The sequence below is a fragment of the Pan paniscus genome, chromosome 7, assembly GCF_029289425.2.
Source record: "Pan paniscus chromosome 7, NHGRI_mPanPan1-v2.0_pri, whole genome shotgun sequence".
Taxonomy (NCBI): domain Eukaryota; kingdom Metazoa; phylum Chordata; class Mammalia; order Primates; family Hominidae; genus Pan; species Pan paniscus.
Genome location: NC_073256.2, coordinates 111249126 through 111268660, shown reverse-complemented (window position 1 = coordinate 111268660; position 19535 = coordinate 111249126). Strand labels below are relative to the sequence as shown.

The window sequence follows — 19535 nt, the reverse complement described above, 5'->3', positions numbered from 1 at the left end:
CATACAACTACCCTATGACCCAGTAATTCCACTTGTAGGTATTTAGCCAGGAGAAATGAAAACATATGCCCACAAAATGACTTATGCAAGAATATTATAGCAGCCTCGTTCATAATAGCCAACAACTGGACAACCCAAATGTTATCCAGAGGTGAGTGGATAAACAAAGTTAGTACAGTCAAACAATGGAATATTACTCAACAACAAAAGGAACAAATTAATAAGATACACATGTATAAATCTCAAAAATATGATGCTGATATAAGATTCCATTTATATGAAATCTAATTTCTATGGTGATAAAAATCAGCATGTGTTTGCAGTTGCAGGGAAATGCAGTGACTGGAAAGGGGCACAAGGGAACTTTCTGGGACCATGAAAATGTCCTGGATACTCTGGGCACACTGCTTGTTGAGAGAGCCCTGCTCTACAAGGAGCAGTAAATGAAAAAGAAAACAAGAAATTGTCTTATATATTATTTTGATGGTGGTTATATAGGTGTATGACATTGTTGGAACTTATCAATCCTCTAAGATCTGGGCTTTTTATTGCATGTTAATCTTACCTCAATTTAAAAAATTATAATGACATATGACCTTATTTTACAGTCACAGGCCAGTGAGGCCTGATACATTTACATTATATATCATTTATTTATTAACCATACTATTAATTCCTGTAACAAAACTTTCGCCTAAAGTGATTTTGAACAGTGTTAAACAGATGTGTTTTCAAATATCGAATTTTAATGTGTAAATATACCTGCTGACAATCTCAAGGATTAGTAATAGCAAATTAACAGAAATTACCCAAAGTGAAAGTGATTTGCAGGGGGTCATGGGTTGGCTTGTCAGCTGCTCCTCCCCCAGTGGAATTCCCTTTCATTGACAATCTAGAAAACTGGAGATGCTTTTTTTAAAAACATAAATAAGACCACAGGGCCAGGCGCGGTGGTTCACACCTGTAATCTAGCACTTTGTGGGGACGGGACGATCACTTGAGGTCAGGAGATCAAGACCAGCCTGTCCAACATGGCGAAACTCTGTCTCTACTAAAAATATAAAAATTAGCCAGGCATGGTGGTGCACACTTTTATCCCAGATACTCGGGAGGCTGAGGCAGGAGTATCACTTAAACCTGGGAGATGGAGCTTGCAGTGAGCCAAGACTGCACCACTATACTCCAGCCTGGGTGACAGGACTGTCTCAAAAAAAATAAATAAAAATAAAGACCGTATTATACAATTTGACTTGTTCTACTAAATATGTCTCAGAAGTCTTTTCATGAGAGTATGTATAGATCTACCTCCATTTCTTTGAACCCGTGACCTTTAAATATGTGACTTATTTGGTCATTGCACATCTTGTTTACCAGGTAATCCAAGTTGGAGACACAGTCAAATAATCAGTGTCTGTGTGACCAAACTGTAAAATTCTCAAAAGTGTAACAAATTAACTCAAATCTTAGCATCTAAAACAACAAAGTTATTTCTCACGCAGTTTCTGAGGGTTTAGAACCTGAGAGCAGCTTTTCTAGCTCAAGGTCATTCATGAGGTCACAGTCATGCTGTTGACTAAGGGTGCAGCCATGAAGATGTCACTGGGACTGCAAAATCTGCTTCCAAGTTCACTCATGTGATTGTTGGAAGAAGGATTCAGTCCCTTTCTCCATGGGCCTCTCTAGAAGGCTGCGCACAGCATGGCTCTTCCTAGAGTCAGTTATCCAAGAGCAAAGCAGTGTCCAAGACAGAAGCTGCAGTGTCTTTTTACAATCTAATATCAGGAGGGCCATCCCATTGCATCTGCTATACTCTAACCCAATCCTAGGAGTGTATTGACTACACAGGATGTAAATACCAGGAGGCAGGGGTCACTGAGAGCCATCCTGAAGGCTGGTTACCACGTATCCCTAGTACCTAAAACAATGAAGGAACCCAATACACACTTGCTAGATTGGACTGAACCAGCCTGTGGCTGGTAATTCAATCCAGCTATCATGGTCCAAGACTTTGATGGATGGCTGGTAGGTTACTCAGGTTCAGTGGCTTTTAAGTTGCCCAATACCTGAGTAGTGTTCAGTAAGTGTACTACAGTAGCCAAGGAACTAAGGGGAACAAAAATATGACTATGTTTGAATTAAACACCAGGTTACTAAATTTGACTGCAGACCCACGAATGACTAATGGCAATATGCAAATCACACGGATGTTCTCTTGTTTAACCATCAACACTTCCTCACTTAAATCAGTCTAGGCTCCTGTCTGTGAGTGGCTAGAAGCCAGATCTCAGCCTGGCACGGGTCTAGCTGACTTTCCTTTGTCCTTCTTCCTCCCACGCCTGCCCCCACCAACTCTTGCATCCCATGCTTGTCTTGGTTGGCCTCTGCCTTCTCAAGCAGTTCTGTCTCTAAAGTTTTGCTGGCTGCAAAAGTGCTCCAGAGTGACTGTGTATTTGCTTAGGGCTCTTCTGTGCTGTTCCTACCTTTCCACCTCATCACCCACCACAGCTCCCCACCAGTGCATGTTCTACCCATATGAAAGGCACTCAGAGCTCTTCAAACACGAGTTCTGCCTTCTTCCAAGAAAGTCATCCCTCAATTCTCTTCTTTTTTTTAATTGTTGTTTGTTTGTTTGTTTGTTTGAGACACAGTCTTGCTCTGTCGCCCAGGTTGGAGTGCAATGGCACAATCTTGGCTCACTGCAACCTCTGCCTCCTGGGTTTAAGCAATTCTCCTGCCTCAGCCTCCCAAGTAACTGGGATTACAGGCATGTGCCACCACACCCAGCTAATTTTTGTATTCTTAGTAGAGAAGGGGTTTCGCCATGTTGGCCAGGCTGGTCTCAAACTCCTGACCTCAGGTGATCCACCCACCTCGGCCTCTCAAAGTGCTGGGATTACAGGCGTGAGCCACCGAGCCTGGCCCCTGGATTCTTTTCTGCCTGGCAAACCCCTTTTCCCCTTTAAAATCTCTGCTCAAGCACTGTCCCTTCTAATGGAACTTCCCCGACTCTCTAGGGCCTGCCTTGTCACTATGGCACATCAGGACAGAGTCACTCTTTTTTCTGGATTATTGTTGAAATTTTGTATTTGTCTCAGTTTCTGAATCATCCCTAGTTACCAAAGGGTAATTATTATTTTATGCAATGGTAATTTTCCCTCCAAACTGTGAGCTCCTTGAAGGCAGACCCTACCTTTTAACCACCTTTCACCCCTAACACCTATCCTCAGTGCCTGGACAATTGAAACAAGGCACTAAGAAACATGTACCTGTGTATGCAATGCACTGCTAAGTGAGAAACAACTGGTTCTAACCTATAAAACCATAATTCTGTTTTTTCTGCACCCAGCTCACTCCTTCCATCTGTGGGGGGCTCCATTCCTTGTGTGCTATGTTAACTGCTGGGCTATGTCAATCTTGGTTTCTGCTTCTCAAGGAATCACTTGCTTATTGGCCACTTAGGCCTCAGGCTTTCTCGATTCCAAAGGAATCATTCTGGTTACATGGAGAGGCCAGGCAGCATGCTGTGTTGATTAAACATGCCGGCTTTGAAATACACAGACGTGAATTTGTTTGGTGTGTGATGCTGGACGTGTTACCTAGCCTCTTTGTGCTGGCTAAAATAGAGGATATAATACTTCAGCTTGCTTTGAAGCTTATGTTGGTCAGGTCTCAGCAGGAAACTGACTTCACCCTAGATGTTTCAAATGAATGGATTTCTTACAGAGATTTGAACAAGAGTAAAGGAACAAACAAAGGATGGTGGGGCACCAGGAGACTAGCAACAGTAGAAGTCATTACCCTCCCTAAGGCTGAAAGGACAAAGGAAGAAAATAATGTTACCTGGGCCCACTGAGGCTTGGAATCATGGAAGACGAGCAGTACAGTGTGAGAGTTACAGCTAAGGCTGGAGATGCAGCCCACAGCATGGAGGGAATAAGGAAGAAATATCCCAGCCTCTCTCTCATCCCACCCTCTGATCATCTGCTGGTGTTATCTGTTGGTTGAACTGAAATGGCAATCAGGAGGCAAAGGAGCCCTGGGAGCTACAGCCTGTAGGGTCTGGCTTCCTGGTCCACAGAGCAGGGCAGGGACAGCCAGAGAAGGGATTGAAGGGCCAGACACTACCTGGCACAAGGATAAAATGAGAACATGTACACAGTGTACTTTTCACAGAACCAGGCACATAGTAGGTACACAAGAAACAACGGTTGTGGTTACTGTTAGTATTAGTATGGCTGCAACATCAGTGTGTTTTCTGGTTATGCCCAGAGCCACAGGGCTCTGACTTTATGGTCAACAAGGCCCTGCTTTAATAAACCTCATTCTCTCTGGCCTGCTCGGTCTCACAGCTCTGTCTCTACTGACACCAGGGCCTTAATGATCCCATCTCTGTTTTCATCAGGCTAAATTAGGCTATTTAACTTATCTACAGGTTTGGAGCAAAGAAAAATAATTTCTAAGCAAAGTTCTTTGGAGAAAACTATCCTTCTGGGTACCACAGATCCCCTTCCATGTGGTCAGTTTCAAAGACTTTCCTTTTTGCTTATCTAATGGACCAGGACTAAATGGCCATGCTAATGTCAATTGCTGCTGCCCTACCATAAAATATGTACACATAAGGGTTTAAAAATGATTTTTTTTTTTTGAGACGGAGTCTTGCTCTGTTGCCCAGGCTGGAGTGCAGTGGTGTGATCTCTGCTCACTGCAAGCTCCGCCTCCCGGGTTCATGCCATTCTCCTGCCTCAGCCTCCCCAGCAGCTGGAACTACAGGCGCACGCCGCCACGCCTGGCTAATTTTCTTGTATTTTTAGTAGAGACGGGGTTTCACTGTGTTAGCCAGGATGGCCTCGATCTCCTGACCTTGTGATCTGCCCACCTCGGCCTCCCAAAGTGCTGGGATTAAAGGTGTGAGCCACCGTGCCTGGCCTTTTTTTTTTTTTTTTTTTTGAGACGGAGTCTTGCTCTGTCACCAGGCTGGAGTGCAGTGGCACAATCTTGGCTCACTGCAGCCTCCGCCTCCCGGGTTCAAGTGAGTCTCGTCTCAGCCTCCCAAATAGCTGGGATTACAGGTATGCACCACCATGCCCAACTAATTTTTTTGTATTTTTAGTAGAGATGGGGTTTCGCCACGTTGGCCAGGGGGCTCTTGAACTCCTGACCTCAGGTGATTCACCCACCTCAGCCTCCCAAAGTGCTGAGATTACAGACATGAGCCATCGTGCCTGGCCAAAAATGATTTTTAAAGTCCTTTACCTTGTTACTATTTAGCTCACTGCTGTCTTTCCGGTGCTTTGCTCTCATCCTTGTCACTGTTCCAAAGTATTAGGATCTGGTGCTCCCTGACCCCATTACTGCCTCTGTAATCACTACAGCAATTGCCAATACCATTCTTTCCCTTCCCTCACTTTTCTTGTTTTTCCCAGCTTAGGTCTCTTGTCACATTTCCCATTCTTCTCAGTGTTCACGCTGGAAGGCTGGTCTCTGAGGCAACACTGCCAGCAAATAAAACAGTTCCTGGCCTTCAAAAAGACAATCTGGTTCATCGCCACAGATGAGATAAAATCTTTAGTTGACTCTTCTTGACTGCTTGTTGCTAGTGCCCAGGGTTTAAAGTTTCTGAAAGGCTGAATGTGATCACTAACCTCACACTTTAGTATTTGTGCATTTTGAGCATCTGTTACAGGCAGAAAGTCAGTGAACCGGGTATATTTTAGAAAAGCAGGGAACTGGCTGGGCACAGTGGCTCACATCTGTAATCCCAGCACTTTGGGAGACCGAGGCAGGCAGATCATCTGAAGTCGGAAGTTCGAGACCAGCCTGACCAACATGGAGAAACCCTGTCTCTACTAAAAATACAAAATTAGCCAGGTGTAGTGGCGCATGCCTGCAATCCCAGATACTCAGAAGGCTGAGGCAGGAGAATCACTTGAACCCAGGAGGCGGTTGTAGTGAGCCTAGATTGCACCACTGCACTCCAGCCTAGGCAAGAAGAGTGAAGCTCTCTCTCAAAAAGAAAAAAGAAAAGAAAGAAAAGCAGAGAACTCATGAGTTTGGGCAGGATCCTGGATAGAAAACTGTCTCCTCCACCCGCCTTTGGGTAGGGGTACTAAGATAAACTAAGATGAAATATCCAGTCCTTTTGGAGCTGGGTACCTGATACTCACAAATAGCAGCTACAGTTCCTGGTGGACCCTCAAAGGAACGCTTCTCTCATTCTGTGCATAGGGAGCTTCTGGGAGTCAAGGGTTGGATGGGGACCATTTATGAACCTAAATATTGGCTAAATAACTGAGCCTAAATTGTGTGGACCTTAATATACATGCATTGGATAACCTTTTTTTTTTTTTTTTTTTTTTTGAGATGGAGTGTTGCTCTGTCTGTCGCCCAGGCTGGAGTTTAGTGGTGCAATCTTGGCTCACTGCAAGCTCCGCCTCCCAGGTTCACGCCATTCTCCTGCCTCAGCCTCCCGAGTAGCTGGGACTACAGGTGCCCACCACAACGCCCGGCTAATTTTTTGTATTTTTAGTAAAGATGGGGTTTCACCGTGTTAGCCAGGATGGTCTCGATCTCCTGACCTTGTGATCCACCCGCCTTGGCCTCCCAAAGTGCTGGGATTACAGGTGTGAGCCACCATGCCTGGCCATGGATAACCATTTTTAATGGCATATGGAGTATACAAATTTCATCATTCCTAATATATTTGTTTTGAAGACTTGTAATTTGAGAGCTATTTAGAAAATAATGCTATGCATTATGATTCAATCCAGGGTTATAAACTGCATTGTTGTAAGAACTGGACAGACAGGATTTAATAGGTTTAAGCTTGCCTTTTAAAGTACATTCTGAAAGGAAAAAAGGAAATGATTTTCATACTGTAACAAGCCAATTCTGATGCCATTAAAACGTCTTCATTTATTCAGCTTGTTTAGGTAGTAAAAGCACCACTGCATCAATTTTAACAGAATGTAACTTTTGAAGGTCTGAAAAACTCTACAATGAATAGCTATTGCTCTAGTATTTATGAAAAAGGTCAGAATTAAATATGTCAACCTATAGAGAGGATAACAGTTACCTAGATCCTCTTGCTATACCCAAGGACAAATGAACAACCCACATTCAGGTATTTGTTTGACTAGTGAACATGGAAGCTCATTCTAAGCAGTGTTAACTTTGTTTAATGAAAGCAGAAATACTCAAGTCAGTCACCCCATCCCCAACAGTCGGCACTTCATCCTCTTCCTTCCTCATCCCTAGTCATAGCTATGGCCAATGCAGTGATAAACCCAAACCATCAAAAACCAAGCTATATGAGCTTAGGAGGTTGAGGTTGCAATAAGCTGTGATCACACCACTACATGCCAGTCTAGGTGACAGAGTGAGACTCTCTTAAAAAAGACAAAAAACCCACCAAGGTATAATTTGCCATTTTCTCAATTTGTCATTAACACAATCATCTACCAAGCTTAATGAACTCAACAAACTTCTCAGTGGGAGAGGAACAGAGAGGCCAATAGCAAAGGGCCACACCTTAATCCCACTGAACTTTTCACCATGAAAAATTCCCACCATTTGTTTTAAGGGCATTAAGGGTCCTATCATCAAAGCTTTAACAGAAAACTTACCTGTAATCATTATTTGCAAAGTTAAAGCTACACCTTAACCAAACAGCATTTCTGAGAATTATTAATCTAAAAATTATCTTTAAAGGGGGGCAGGGGGAGACTGACAACATCCATCAATAGAGAATGGATAAATTGTGATACATTCAAACACTGGAATGCTACCCAGTAATAAGGAACAGACTATGAATACAATCAACAACATAAGTGAATCTCCAAAAATTGAGCAAAAGTAAAACATAAAAAGTACATATGTGGGCCAGGTGCAGTGGCTTACGCCTGTGATCCCAGTACTTTGGGAGGCTGATGTGGGCAGATCACTTGAGGTCAGGAGTTTGAGACCAGTCTGGCTAACATGGTGAAATCCCGTCTCCACCAAAAATACAAAAGTTAGCCAGGTGTGGTGGCACATGCTTGTAGTCCCAGCTACTTGGGAGGCTGAGGCAGGAGGATTGCTCAAACCCAGGAGGCGGAGGCTGCAGTGAGCCGAGATCATGCACTCCAGCCAGGGCGACAGAGCAAGACTGTCTGGAAAAAACAAAAAAGTACATGTATGATTTATATAAATTTCTAGAAGCAAAATTATAGTGAGAGAAGTGGAATGATAGTTACGAGGGGAGGGATTAACTGGAAAGGGGCATAGGGAATTTTCTGAAGAAAAAGTTTTATATCTTTGTTGGGGTGTTACCAAATGTTACATCGCAAATTTTAAATCTGTGCATTTTGTTTAAATTATACCTCAATTTTGGCCAGGCATGGTGGCTCACGCCTGTAATCCAAACACTTTGGGAGGCCGAGGCGGGTGGATCACAAGGTCAGGAGTTCAAGACCAGCCTGGCCAACATGGTGAAACCCCATCTCTACTAAAAATACAAAAATTAGCCAGGCGTGGTGGCCCGCACCTGTAGTCCCAGCTACTTGGGAGGCTGAGGCAGAAGAACTGCTTGAACCCAGGAGGCAGAGGCTGCAGTAAGATGAGATCGCACCACCGCACTCCAGCCTGGGTGACAGAGCGAGACTCCATCTCAAAAAAAAAAAAAAAAAAATTTTACCTCAATTTTTACAAATTTGAAATACTATGTATCTACTGGGTCCTAAAATTAAATATAATCTACTATACATAGGAAGCATCTAATCAATCTTGTTATTAAAAACCAACACAGGACATTCAGAAAGCAGATATGAAGCTTTAATTCACCATAGGCATTTCTCCAACCATTCTGTACATTAAACTTTCATGTCTTCACACATATACATCTTTTATAAGACAGTTTTCTTACCAATATGGTACTCTGTACCATACCAACATTCCATTTAACTAGTTAAGGGTGTATTATATAACATGAACCACTGATTAAATATAAATACAGAAGTTGAATACATAGGTTAGAAAGTTTAAATTTTAAAAAAATTTAAGAAAGGCTAAATACCATGAAAGTTTACATGTATTCTTTAATTCTAGACACCGTATAACAGTGACAACCAATTACAATAAAATCACAATTGCTTTTAGATGACAGTACTTTCAGATTTCTAATACCCAATTACTTTCATTTCCACAATGTCAACTTCATGCTGCATTTTCATTTCTATAGAGCAGACAAGCTTCCAGACTGCAGACCAAGTTTCTTGTGTAATAATACTACTATCTTGATCATGACCACAGGAAACCAATTTTATATTCCCTGTACTATAGAGATGAGACATTATTTGGTGTATAATATGAAACTCTTCAGTGGTGGTGTTCAAGAATATTCAAATAGTAGCTGAAAATAGGGTTTGCTAGAGCAGTCCACATATTTCATTAAAAGAAAAATGCCCAGTCAAAACATTTAGAAATAAATATATAGTACAGCCTTTCCCTCTCCCAAATACTACCCAGGAAAAAAGTTCCAAGCTGACTTAAAAAAAAAAAACACACAAATAAAAACAAAAACACCTCAAAAAATAAACATTATATGATATTCTGAGCAGCAATCTTCCTGAGTCTATTTTCAATTGAAACAAATTCTGCAGCCAATAGTACACTGATTCAGTATCCACAGTCCAGAAGGAGTTCTTGAACATCTAGTTCATATCCCCAAAAAATGTGAAAAGACTCCTTAACACCCAAGTTATTACACAATGGGAAGCTGACATTGGCTTGTATTAAAATCCAGGTGAATATCAAACATAATCACAGCCTTAACAGTGATGCTAGAATAAGTGATGACAATATGTGCACAGCTGTATACAGATCACTATTAAACACAGGAACAAAATGCCACTTGATGCATATCAAATAGCTCCCAAAAAGCCAATTTGAATATATTTATTTCATTTACATTGATACAGTATTAGAAGGGACTGAATATAATTATGGAGACTGCTGCAAACATTTGATGCCACTAAGTGTTCTATTAAGCATCAGGCATGCACAGTAGTTACCTTTTAAAGTTTCTCATGTATATATCTTAACACATATATCTTAAGCTACAATATGTTTAAAGCATTTAGTCATTTTAAACCCAAATATTTTAATTGACCTATGTCTAAATGGAGAAAAACAGAAACTTCCTTCTGTCTCAATACCCGATGGCAATATTAAACCTTACTCCCCAAATTGATATTTAAACTTATTTATGTCATCTTTAAAATTCCAAAAATAATGAAAAGTCTTATCATTACTAAATAAGAAGTACGATTCCCCGGCAGCAGTCTACCCACCACACACTTACGGCATGCCAAGCCTTTGGGGATTACATAAGAGTGATGTGCTGGTGGCTACAGATGACAATAATTGAAGAGATCAGTCTCTTCTTTTTATTCTGGATCTCCTTATTTTAAACTAAAGCTTTTCATTAATACAAATAAAAAAAATCTTTTTTTCTTTATTTAACTTCAATAGAAGAGTAGATAAAACTAAAAACCCTTATTGTCTCCAAGTGTGTGGCAAAATAGAAAATGTTTCAATTACATTAGGAAATCGGGTGGATAACGGAGTATAGTTATTCCACTTAAGAAGCATTCCAGTCAAATAATCACAAAAACAAATTCAGATTGCTTGGATCTTGGTCATTTATGGCTTGAAGAACTGGACTTGAAAACCACTTTAGGCTAAAATAAATGTATATGAATAATGCATAGACTGTGTATCTAGAAAATCATGCAATAAATATATGTTCTCATGTACACTGGAATCTCAGTGAAGAAAGGTGTGAACAGTACTGTTTCTTCACTTTAACCAAGAGACTACACACAGCAAGATACTTGCTTTTGGCCTATTCAAGATCTTATTTGCCAGGTCATCCTAATTTTCTCAGGTTGGTAAAAGAAGCCAATGTTTCAAGACACCTGTGATAAAGAAGTGACTTGCTTCAAGTGCAGGTGCCATTAAATCTGAGCTAGGCAGAACCAGACTCTCCTGACCCTGCCACCCTGCTGCAAAGTCAATTTGGAGTACCTGACTAGCTAGAGTATCAAAAGGGTAAATGCTTAGAATGACCAACTGGAAATGTTTATTATAGTAGTATCTTTTTAAAAAATCTGCCCTTTAAATGTATATCATTTGAGAATTGCCAGTGAAAGAGCCACTCACTATTCTCGGTTTTGATACGCCCCTACAACATGAGAATTGAACTGAACTACAATGATTGTAATGTCATCTCTGTACATTCGAGCAAGCTCTTCAGGAAGACTAAGCATTTTAGAGAGGCGCTCATGATCAACAGTCCCAAACTCGTTGTTGCCCACAGCGTGGCGAATGAGATGGGTTGCTGCGTTCTGATCCTCAAATACCGAGGACATTTTGGTTCTCCTTTCTGTTAAAAGGCCGTGCATCTGTCCCAGAGTCACCTTGTAGCCACCAACAGCTATTGGCTGTTGGTGATGCATGCCAGTTAGGTACTCACCCACAATCCTAACCACATCCTGCCTATGCATAGTCTCCCACAACCCATCAGTAGCCAACACCAGAAACTTATCCTGTGGCCTTAATCGGTGGTAAGTTACCTCTGGCTCAGCAGTGAGATAAGGAGGTGTGTGATAATTAGGAGGAATAAACTTGGTATATTCATTGTCATTCAACTGGTCTGGGCCAGATTCTATCACTCTCTTTTGAAGGTCAATGCTCCATTTGAACTTTACATCTCCAAATGCCCTAAATGGCATCAGCAAGCCAAGCAGCCGATCCTGTTTCACGACACTCTTGGCCTCACTCTTTGGATGTTCCAATTTCAGCCGTTCTAGTTCTCTTTCATTTTGAGCATTGTGGTCATTAGACAGCGTGACTGCTGACCATGAGCCGTCCTCTTCCTGCACACCCAGCATGGCTCTGCTATCGCCAGTATTGGCCACATGAAGGTCAACACCATCCACATGGGCCACACAAGCAGTGGCTCCAGAAAATGCCACTCGAAGCACCAGGTAGTTGAGAAAAGAATTAGGATCACCAACTTGCGCCTCCAAGGAGATGTCATTATCAAGCCTCTTGAAGGCATTAATTAGAGCCTCCTTAACATCAATATCAGTTGACTCACCAGTGTTGAGGTCTATAAGCTCTTGCCAGTAAGTCCTCAAGCTGTTAAAGTACAATTTGGATGCCTCCTTACTAAAGTAATCATTGGGGTGCTTGTGCCACTGGAGAATGGGTAGCAGTGCCCGGCCGCTCTCCACTGCATTTTCAATCTCTAGCAAAGTCTCATGGGGTAACAAAGACACAGCAATATAATAAAAGAGTCTTTCACTGACTGCCTGGGAACAAGCACAACCTGCATGGCCATCAAAAACCCCCAAAAGCATCCCTCTGGTCTGCAAGCAGGTTGCTGCACTTCTCCGGTCCTCAATGGGTGCATTTGCAGGCAGCTGATTGCTGTCAAATCCAAGGATAGAACTGACATTTTTGCCGTCAAATTCTGGCACTTTGAAACTGTATTCATTAGCTTTAAGGATGCTATTGACTTGTGGAGGTGTGAGGTAAAATTTCTGTGGTGTGGAAGCATATCTCCTTCCTTGGGTGTACTGCCACCAGCTCTCCTTTGGCCTGCAAAAGGTAGCATATGCTGGATGAGGTGTGTATCTCAGTCGACTCTGAGGAATGCACGATGAGGAACAACAGAGATGTTTGTGGTGGCAGTAACATGCAGTGCCATAGATCCTGCTCAGTTCACAGTTACGGATGAGAGGAAAAAACAGTTGAGTTGGTGCTGGCATGGCATCAGAGAACAGTGGCAGGCTGGAACTTCTGACTGGGATTCCTAGACAGCAAATTAGACAGATGTACACAAAGGAAAGAGTTACATTTCAGGATACTTAATCTAGCTTTGCCTTTATAACAAATATTAAGCAAGTCAATCTACATGTTAAGCCTTTGCTAGAAGGTACTACATTTTATACACACATCATGTACTATTTCTACAGGGTATATTCTGGCAGGCACAACTCCCAATCATTCGTGGAACCACGACTGAACTCCTGGCTCCTATACTCAAACTTCAATTTTCTCTTTTCTTTGTCGTCCTTTGTGCAGTACAAACTGTGCAGAATGTACAACAGATTTGGCTGGGGAAAGCTGAGGAGATGAAGGTTATATAACATTATGCAGTAGCCGTCTACCTGACCAATCATCCTTCTCCCTCCCTATTCTTAAAAAATGCCTTGAAATCTCCCATTTTACACAGGGACTTCTTCCATTTATGAAGACCCTTTATATAGACCTGTGGTCAATTTTTGGCATGATTACACATGGCTATGACCAAAAATGTTAAGAGGCAGCCAAACACATGTGTATTTATGAATTATGTGTACATCATATACATATATGACTACAGTAATATGCATTGTAACATATATAGAAAAATTTCTACATAATTAAATAAAAAAAGAAATTCCAGTATTTCTCTCCTGTACCCCAGTAGATGGTCTTGCAAAACTTGCTTCTCTAGTCCACTGTGGCAATTTGCCAGGCTAACGGGCATAGGTCTGCCACCAACTCCCAAATAATCTTGGAAAAGTCAGGTCACATCTTTGAGTCTCACTCTTCTAACCTGTAAAGGAACATCAACAGAGCAGATGCTATCTAAGGCTCTTCTAGGATTCATGCCTTTATGCTTATGGAAGTGAGGTTTTTAAATAAAATTCAGGTTTCATTTATTCACTGTTGAATTCTACCGTGCCCTTCATGATTTAAAAAAAAAAAAAAAGTTTAAGTATTGCAGTAGCTCTAAAGCTTTGTTAGTAACATAAATGGTTTCAGTCCTAGAACTTAATTTACCTACTAACAATGTTTCCTGCTTAGCAGCTATAAGGAAAACCCATAGAAGTATTTTCATCTACTATGGATCCAAAGTAGAATTAACCCCTAGAGAAATGTTTTCTTGGATATGGTAATCACTCTGATTTGATCATTACACAATGTCTACCAATATATACATGCACTGAAACATCACATTGTACCCCATAAATATAATATTATGTGTCAATTGTAAATTAAAAATAAATTTTAAAAGACCAAAAATGTTTTCTCTCACATTAAAAAAAAAAAAAAAAAAAGGTATTTACTTGCTCCAGGGAAGCAGTATAGTCAAATAATAGTCTAAGGTTTGGATTGAAAAGGTACAGCAATATAATTACAAACTTAAAAAAAATCCTATCACTCACTATATGCGCTGAAAATAATTTCTGGGCATTTACTTGGGAAATTTAATGACTATATCATTAATCTAGATAATTTGGGCAAGAAAAAAATCCCTCTTCTTCCTCAATAACATATATTTTCCCTGAATTCTTGAGATACTGCTTCAAAATAGTCATTTGTACTATAAAGAAACACTTTGGAAATACTTTAAATAAACAAATGCAATAAACAAAAAGGAACACAGAAAATAAAACCATCTGAGTTAATAGCAACTATTCCTTCCCACGGCTAAACAAATATCATAGCAAGTGTCAGCCATGTATTATTTTCATGTACCTTTTTTGAAGAATAATTTGAGAAAAAGTAATAAATTGGGGTAGAGGGAAGCAAAGAAAACTAAACACTGAATAATCACTGATTCTTGTTTGTTTCTGTAATAAGCACTGCATAAGCCAGCCACACAGATTCTCTTCTGCAAGTAGTAGAAAGTACCATCATTTTAACTGCACTATCTAAGAAGGGATTTGTTTACGAAAATGAAGACAAGATCAGGCAATAGAAAGTAATGGCTAAAATTTTGGAAATAAGAATCCGTAACTAAAAAAGCATTCTGAAATGCACTAATGAAAAACAGAAATTCCAGAAAAACGGGAATCCATCAGGAGTAACCATTTAAATAAAAGCAATTCAAACTGAATACCTGAAAGTCATCCAGAGGTTAAGTGTACATGACTGAGCCAGAAGATGTGCTCAAATGTTGGGCCACATGACAGTGGCTTCCATACTTAAACCATATCTCTTTTTAGGTTTGCAGGCAGAAAGCATATCAACTCATTTTGTGCTTTGAATAAAGGTTTTCTATCATTAAAAATGTAAACTAATGTAATCTTAATGAATTTTTCTTCATAATTTTATGACTGCATTTGCTCTTTCTTTAAAACTTAAGAATCTTACATAAAAAAACAATGAAAATGTGCCTGTATGGAACGTAAATTGACTCAAAATACTATTTGTGTGGGGGGGAGGGAGGGTTGATAGATGCATAACAGGGTTTGATTGTTTAATTAAGGAATAACAAGTCCTGGAAACCTGCACTTTCCTTAAATTCCTTTGCTTCGACATTTTTTTGCGGGGGGGGGGAGGGAGGGCAGCGGGGGGAGGAATTTTGCTCTTGTTGCCCAGGCTGAAGTGCAATGGCGTGATCTCAGCTCATCGCAACCTCCGCCTCCCGGGTTCAAGCGATTCTCCTGCCCGGCTAATTCTGTATTTTCAGTAGAGATGGGGTTTCACCATGTTGGTCAGGTTGGTCTCGAACTCCTGACCTCAGGCCATCCACCCGCCTCAGCCTCCCAAAGTGCTGGGATTACAGGCATGAGCCACTGCACCCGGCTTGGTTTGACATCTTTTCTACTTTTGTAATTGACTGAAAAATGAATGAAATCTAGTGACAAAAAGCTAATGATTGACACAGCAGGTGCTTTTAACAATACTTACGTTCAAACACCAAATTCTCCACTACATTTTTCCTTCAAGGCAAAAATTCTTGAGATTAAAAACAAAAAATGAGAGAGTGAATTTTATTGACTCTATCTTTCAGTTATGCGGAGGCTTAGTACATGGACTGAGATTATATCCTAATGCCCCAACTTCCAACATGCCTTCAAAAGACAAAATTCCTAGGGAAGTTGGAATTTATGAAAACTGTGCTGTAATTAATGAGCGTTCTATCCGCATCGGTACAAGTGATACATTCTCTCCATCAGATCAGATACCCTTGGGAGTCAAAGTACTTTCAAATGCTTTCATAAATAAGTTAGCAATGAAAAACTCTTAATATCCTTCAGATTATCCACTGATTCAACAACAAGAAAACACTCTACATCATAACTTTTGCTGACAAGCTTGTTAAATTAGTGTAGAAGGCTCTTGATCAGGCAATAAGAACAGCATCCAGGTACAACTGTTGGTAAAACAGAGCAGTGTCAAATTTGCAAGTTATTCTTGATCACAATTTTCACGGAAAAGTTCCTATTCCATGATCTAGACTCAGCCACGTTGTATGCAGCATCTTCATCCCAGGCAGATTTGGCTGATTTTGCCATTGACTAATAAAGAAAGATGCACTGCAACCAGAAACAGGAAAGAGAGCCGTCCATTCTTACTGATGTGCTTAGCAGAGCCTGTGCCAAGACATTTTTTCCACTCCATCAATAGACCCACGGACCAAATTAATTAGCAAATGCTATTAAGGCACCGACTCCAGAGCCCTTTAGCTTTGCAAAGCTTCTGATGTAAATGAAAAAGAAAAGCTATGCTAATCATTTAATGTGTCGGAACCCCAGTTTATGTAATCCGATTGCATTAAACACTCTACATAAAGACCATCCGCGATTTTTCAACATTTTTCTGGAAATGCCTAGCCATTTCACAGCTCCTGCTATCTTTTTACATAAATGAAGAAAGATACGAAGCACCACATGCCAGTATTTTTTTGATTAGTTTCCTTTGTCGCTACCTGAAAAACTGCACTCACAAAGACATCAAAGCTATCTCAATCCAAGACGCCTTTGTCCCTTTTTCCAATCTATCTCATCCCTTAATACCACGCTGATCCATCTAAAACCATCCATACACAAAAATCTGTCACCATCCTTCCTGGGTACCCAACGCAGGTAGTTAAGTGAATACCTACCAATTCGTCTGGGCCCGGGACACACACACATTCTCCTGTCATCACAACACGGAGCCGACAACATCCACAACCCGCGCGGGCAGCAGCAGCGACAGCAGCACCGGCCCATTGAAAGCAAGGCAGAGATGCTCATTAGAGGAGGCGGCGGCGGGGAGGCGGGAGCGGAGGAGGGGCGAGGTCTCGCTCCAGCCCGGTGAATGGGCTGGGAGGTGGGGGGAAGAGGATGGAGGAGGGATAAAGGGGTGGAGAGAACAAGGAAGCCAACCAAACCAACCCACCCCGCCGGGGAGGCAGAGCCACAGCCCAAGGCAGCGGGGCCCAGGCGCGAGCAGGGGTGCGCCCCGAGGGCCAGCCCCTCCATCCAGCCGGGGCGCGAAGCCCATGGACTGCAGCCCCGCCCGCTGCCCGCCCCGCCCTGCCCGGCCCGGCCCCGCCCCACGGGTGCCCGTTTCAGTCCAGACGAACAGGGGCCGGCCGGTGTCAGGCTGCCAGCTGGGCCAGCCCTGACCCGGGGTGCGTCAGGGAGACCCTCAGGCAGTGCCGCAGCCCTACAGCCTCCCTGGAGCTCACTCTGCCGCCGGCCCCGCGGCGTCCTTCGTGTTGACAGCTGGAGCGCAGGGGCCGAAAGACGCTAGGGCTGCACGGCGCCCCGGCCCCCGCCCCCGCCCCCAGCCCCCCGACGGCCCCCAGCGCCGCCACGCCCGCCCCACAGCCCCGACGCCCGGCGCGCACCTGGCGCTCCAGGGCTCGTCCCGCCCTCCGCACGCCCGCGGCCGCCGATCCGCGAGCACGCCCGGCGCCCCCTCACAACTTTGGACGGGTGGAGGATCCCGGACGGGGCGGCTCGTGGCAGGGAGTAGGGAATACGAACCGGGCACGGCAGGAGACCAAACGATTCTTCCCGACGAGGCGGGGGCGACAACGACGCCACCGCTCGGCGCTCTTTCCACGCAGCCCCGTGCAGCTCCCGGAGCGCGAGCCCTCACCCCCGGCCTGCCCACTCTGCTCCCCTACCGTGCGGGGCCGCCACCCTGCCCCGCCCCGCCCGCACGTTCGGGCCGGAGTGCTTCCCGCCTGCCGATTGGCTGCGCAGTGACGAGTGGGAGGGGAGGCGGAGAGGGCTGAGGCCGGGGGTGGGGCCGGGGCGGAAGAGGAGCGCGCTCCCCGCCAGCTTTGTGACGTCACGGGGGTCAGACAATCCCTTCCATTCGGCGCGAGCCGCCCATTGGTTCCCCGGGCCCGCCTCACGTGACCGCCCCCCGCGCGCCCCCCCCCCCCCCCCCCCGCCAGCGAGTGGAAGGTGTGGCTGCGCGGCGCTAGGGAGCGGTGGTCCGTGGAGCTCGGAGGCGTTGGCTGAGCCGGCTGCGGGGTCGGGAGAGGGGAGGCGCCTGGGCCGGCTCCAATGCCTTCGCGTGCGTGGGGCCCGAGGAACGGGCTGCTCCCCTGCCGTGCAGGCTTCCTCGAATCTCTGGCACCTCTGCGGGGATGCGGTGGTGTGGGTGGCCGGCCCAGCGGCCAAGCCTCCCCTGCGCCTCGCGGTTGGGTGCGGGCTTCCCAGGGTAGGCTGCGGGAGCGGCTCCCAGCCTCACGGGAACCTCAACTCCCTGCGGCTCACCCCAGCCTGCGGTACAAGGCGTAGCAAAGAACCTCGAGAGTAGCTGTTGCTTCGTTCGTTTGATACGTTGCAGATTTTAGGAGCATTAACGCCCATCATGTTTTCTATCGCCCCAGGGAGAGGAAGAGGGTGTAGACAGCAGCAAGAGGGAGTTGTGATGAGGGAATTCTCTCTGTAGCGTAGATGTGTGCTCACGTTCTCTGAGAGTTTTGAAATCAGTATTGTTTCCGTTGCCCTGAATGGTTACAAGGAGAGAACACTGGACTTGGAGTCAGAAAACTTTCATCCAAGTCATTCCCTGCTCTAAGTCCCATTTCTGTTCCATGAGATTGTTTCCACCTCAGATGAGATTAGACTTAAGGTGGCATTGGTATTGGCTGTGGTAAAACAAGATATCTTCGAGGGCTCTTCAGTGACTTACACCCATACATCCCTTTTATGGGATAGTGGCTTCTGAAAGCTTCCTTGGCAATGGCAGATAGAGCATTGCACTTATCTTCCCTAGTGTTCACCAATAAGTTGACTTTGATTTATTACACATAACTTCTTACTAGCCAGTCAGGTTCACAAAATGATGTGGAGTGAATTTCTTTTTATGTAATAAAAAACGTTATATACCCAAACTGGTCCTTTATAACTCCTGGATCTTTCAAGTTGCTGTATTCTCTGTTCTCTAAATAAACTAGAGGAGACTCTTTTTGCCCATCCCCAGGTTGCCCATGGAACTTTTGTGGCTAGTCTGTCTGGCCTTCATCCGAGTTTTTACAGGTCCATCTGCCTCCCTTCATCCTCTCCTTTTTGCTTCTCAAATGGGCTTCCCATAAATTGCAAATATTCTCCACTACTCTTCCTGTCATTTAATTTAAGTATCTGGTTTCTTCTTCATAGATGCATAGGATGGTGTAGCCTAGTGATTAAGAGTGCAGCTGGAGCCAAGCTGGCTGGGTTCCATTCCCAGCTCTGCAGCTTTCTGTGTGGTCATGGGCAACTCTGCAT

General features: G+C 43.6%; 1 protein-coding gene across 6 annotated transcripts; it reads right to left on the bottom strand.

Annotated features, from left to right (window-relative positions):
• Positions 1-8786: 8786 nt before the first annotated feature.
• PDP1 (pyruvate dehydrogenase phosphatase catalytic subunit 1) lies at positions 8787-18110 on the bottom strand. 6 transcript variants are annotated; one of them, XM_034966348.3, is made up of 3 exons: positions 17796-18110; positions 16925-16959; positions 8787-12853 (listed from the first exon to the last, which is right to left on the bottom strand). In XM_034966348.3, exons 2-3 carry the CDS (start codon positions 16953-16955, stop codon positions 11196-11198), a joined length of 1689 nt encoding a protein of 562 aa, XP_034822239.2. In that variant the 5' UTR covers positions 16956-16959; positions 17796-18110; the 3' UTR covers positions 8787-11195. The 6 variants fall into 6 exon arrangements, with proteins under 6 accessions (XP_034822239.2, XP_034822241.2, XP_034822244.2 ...); XM_034966350.3 differs by lacking the exon at positions 17796-18110 and adding an exon at positions 17657-17770; XM_034966353.3 differs by lacking the exon at positions 17796-18110 and adding an exon at positions 15727-15774 and having other exon boundaries at positions 16925-17029.
• Positions 18111-19535: the final 1425 nt, after the last annotated feature.

Coding starts and splice junctions, on each gene's coding strand:
- PDP1 (XM_003821108.6), bottom strand. CDS start 17,285: ATGGAGGGGCTGGCCCTCGGGGCGCACCCCTGCTCGCGCCTGGGCCCC. Junction 12,854..16,924: donor TCCCGGGCCCAGACGAATTG/GTAGGTATTCAC, acceptor TTTGCTGTCTAG/GAATCCCAGTCAGAAGTTCC.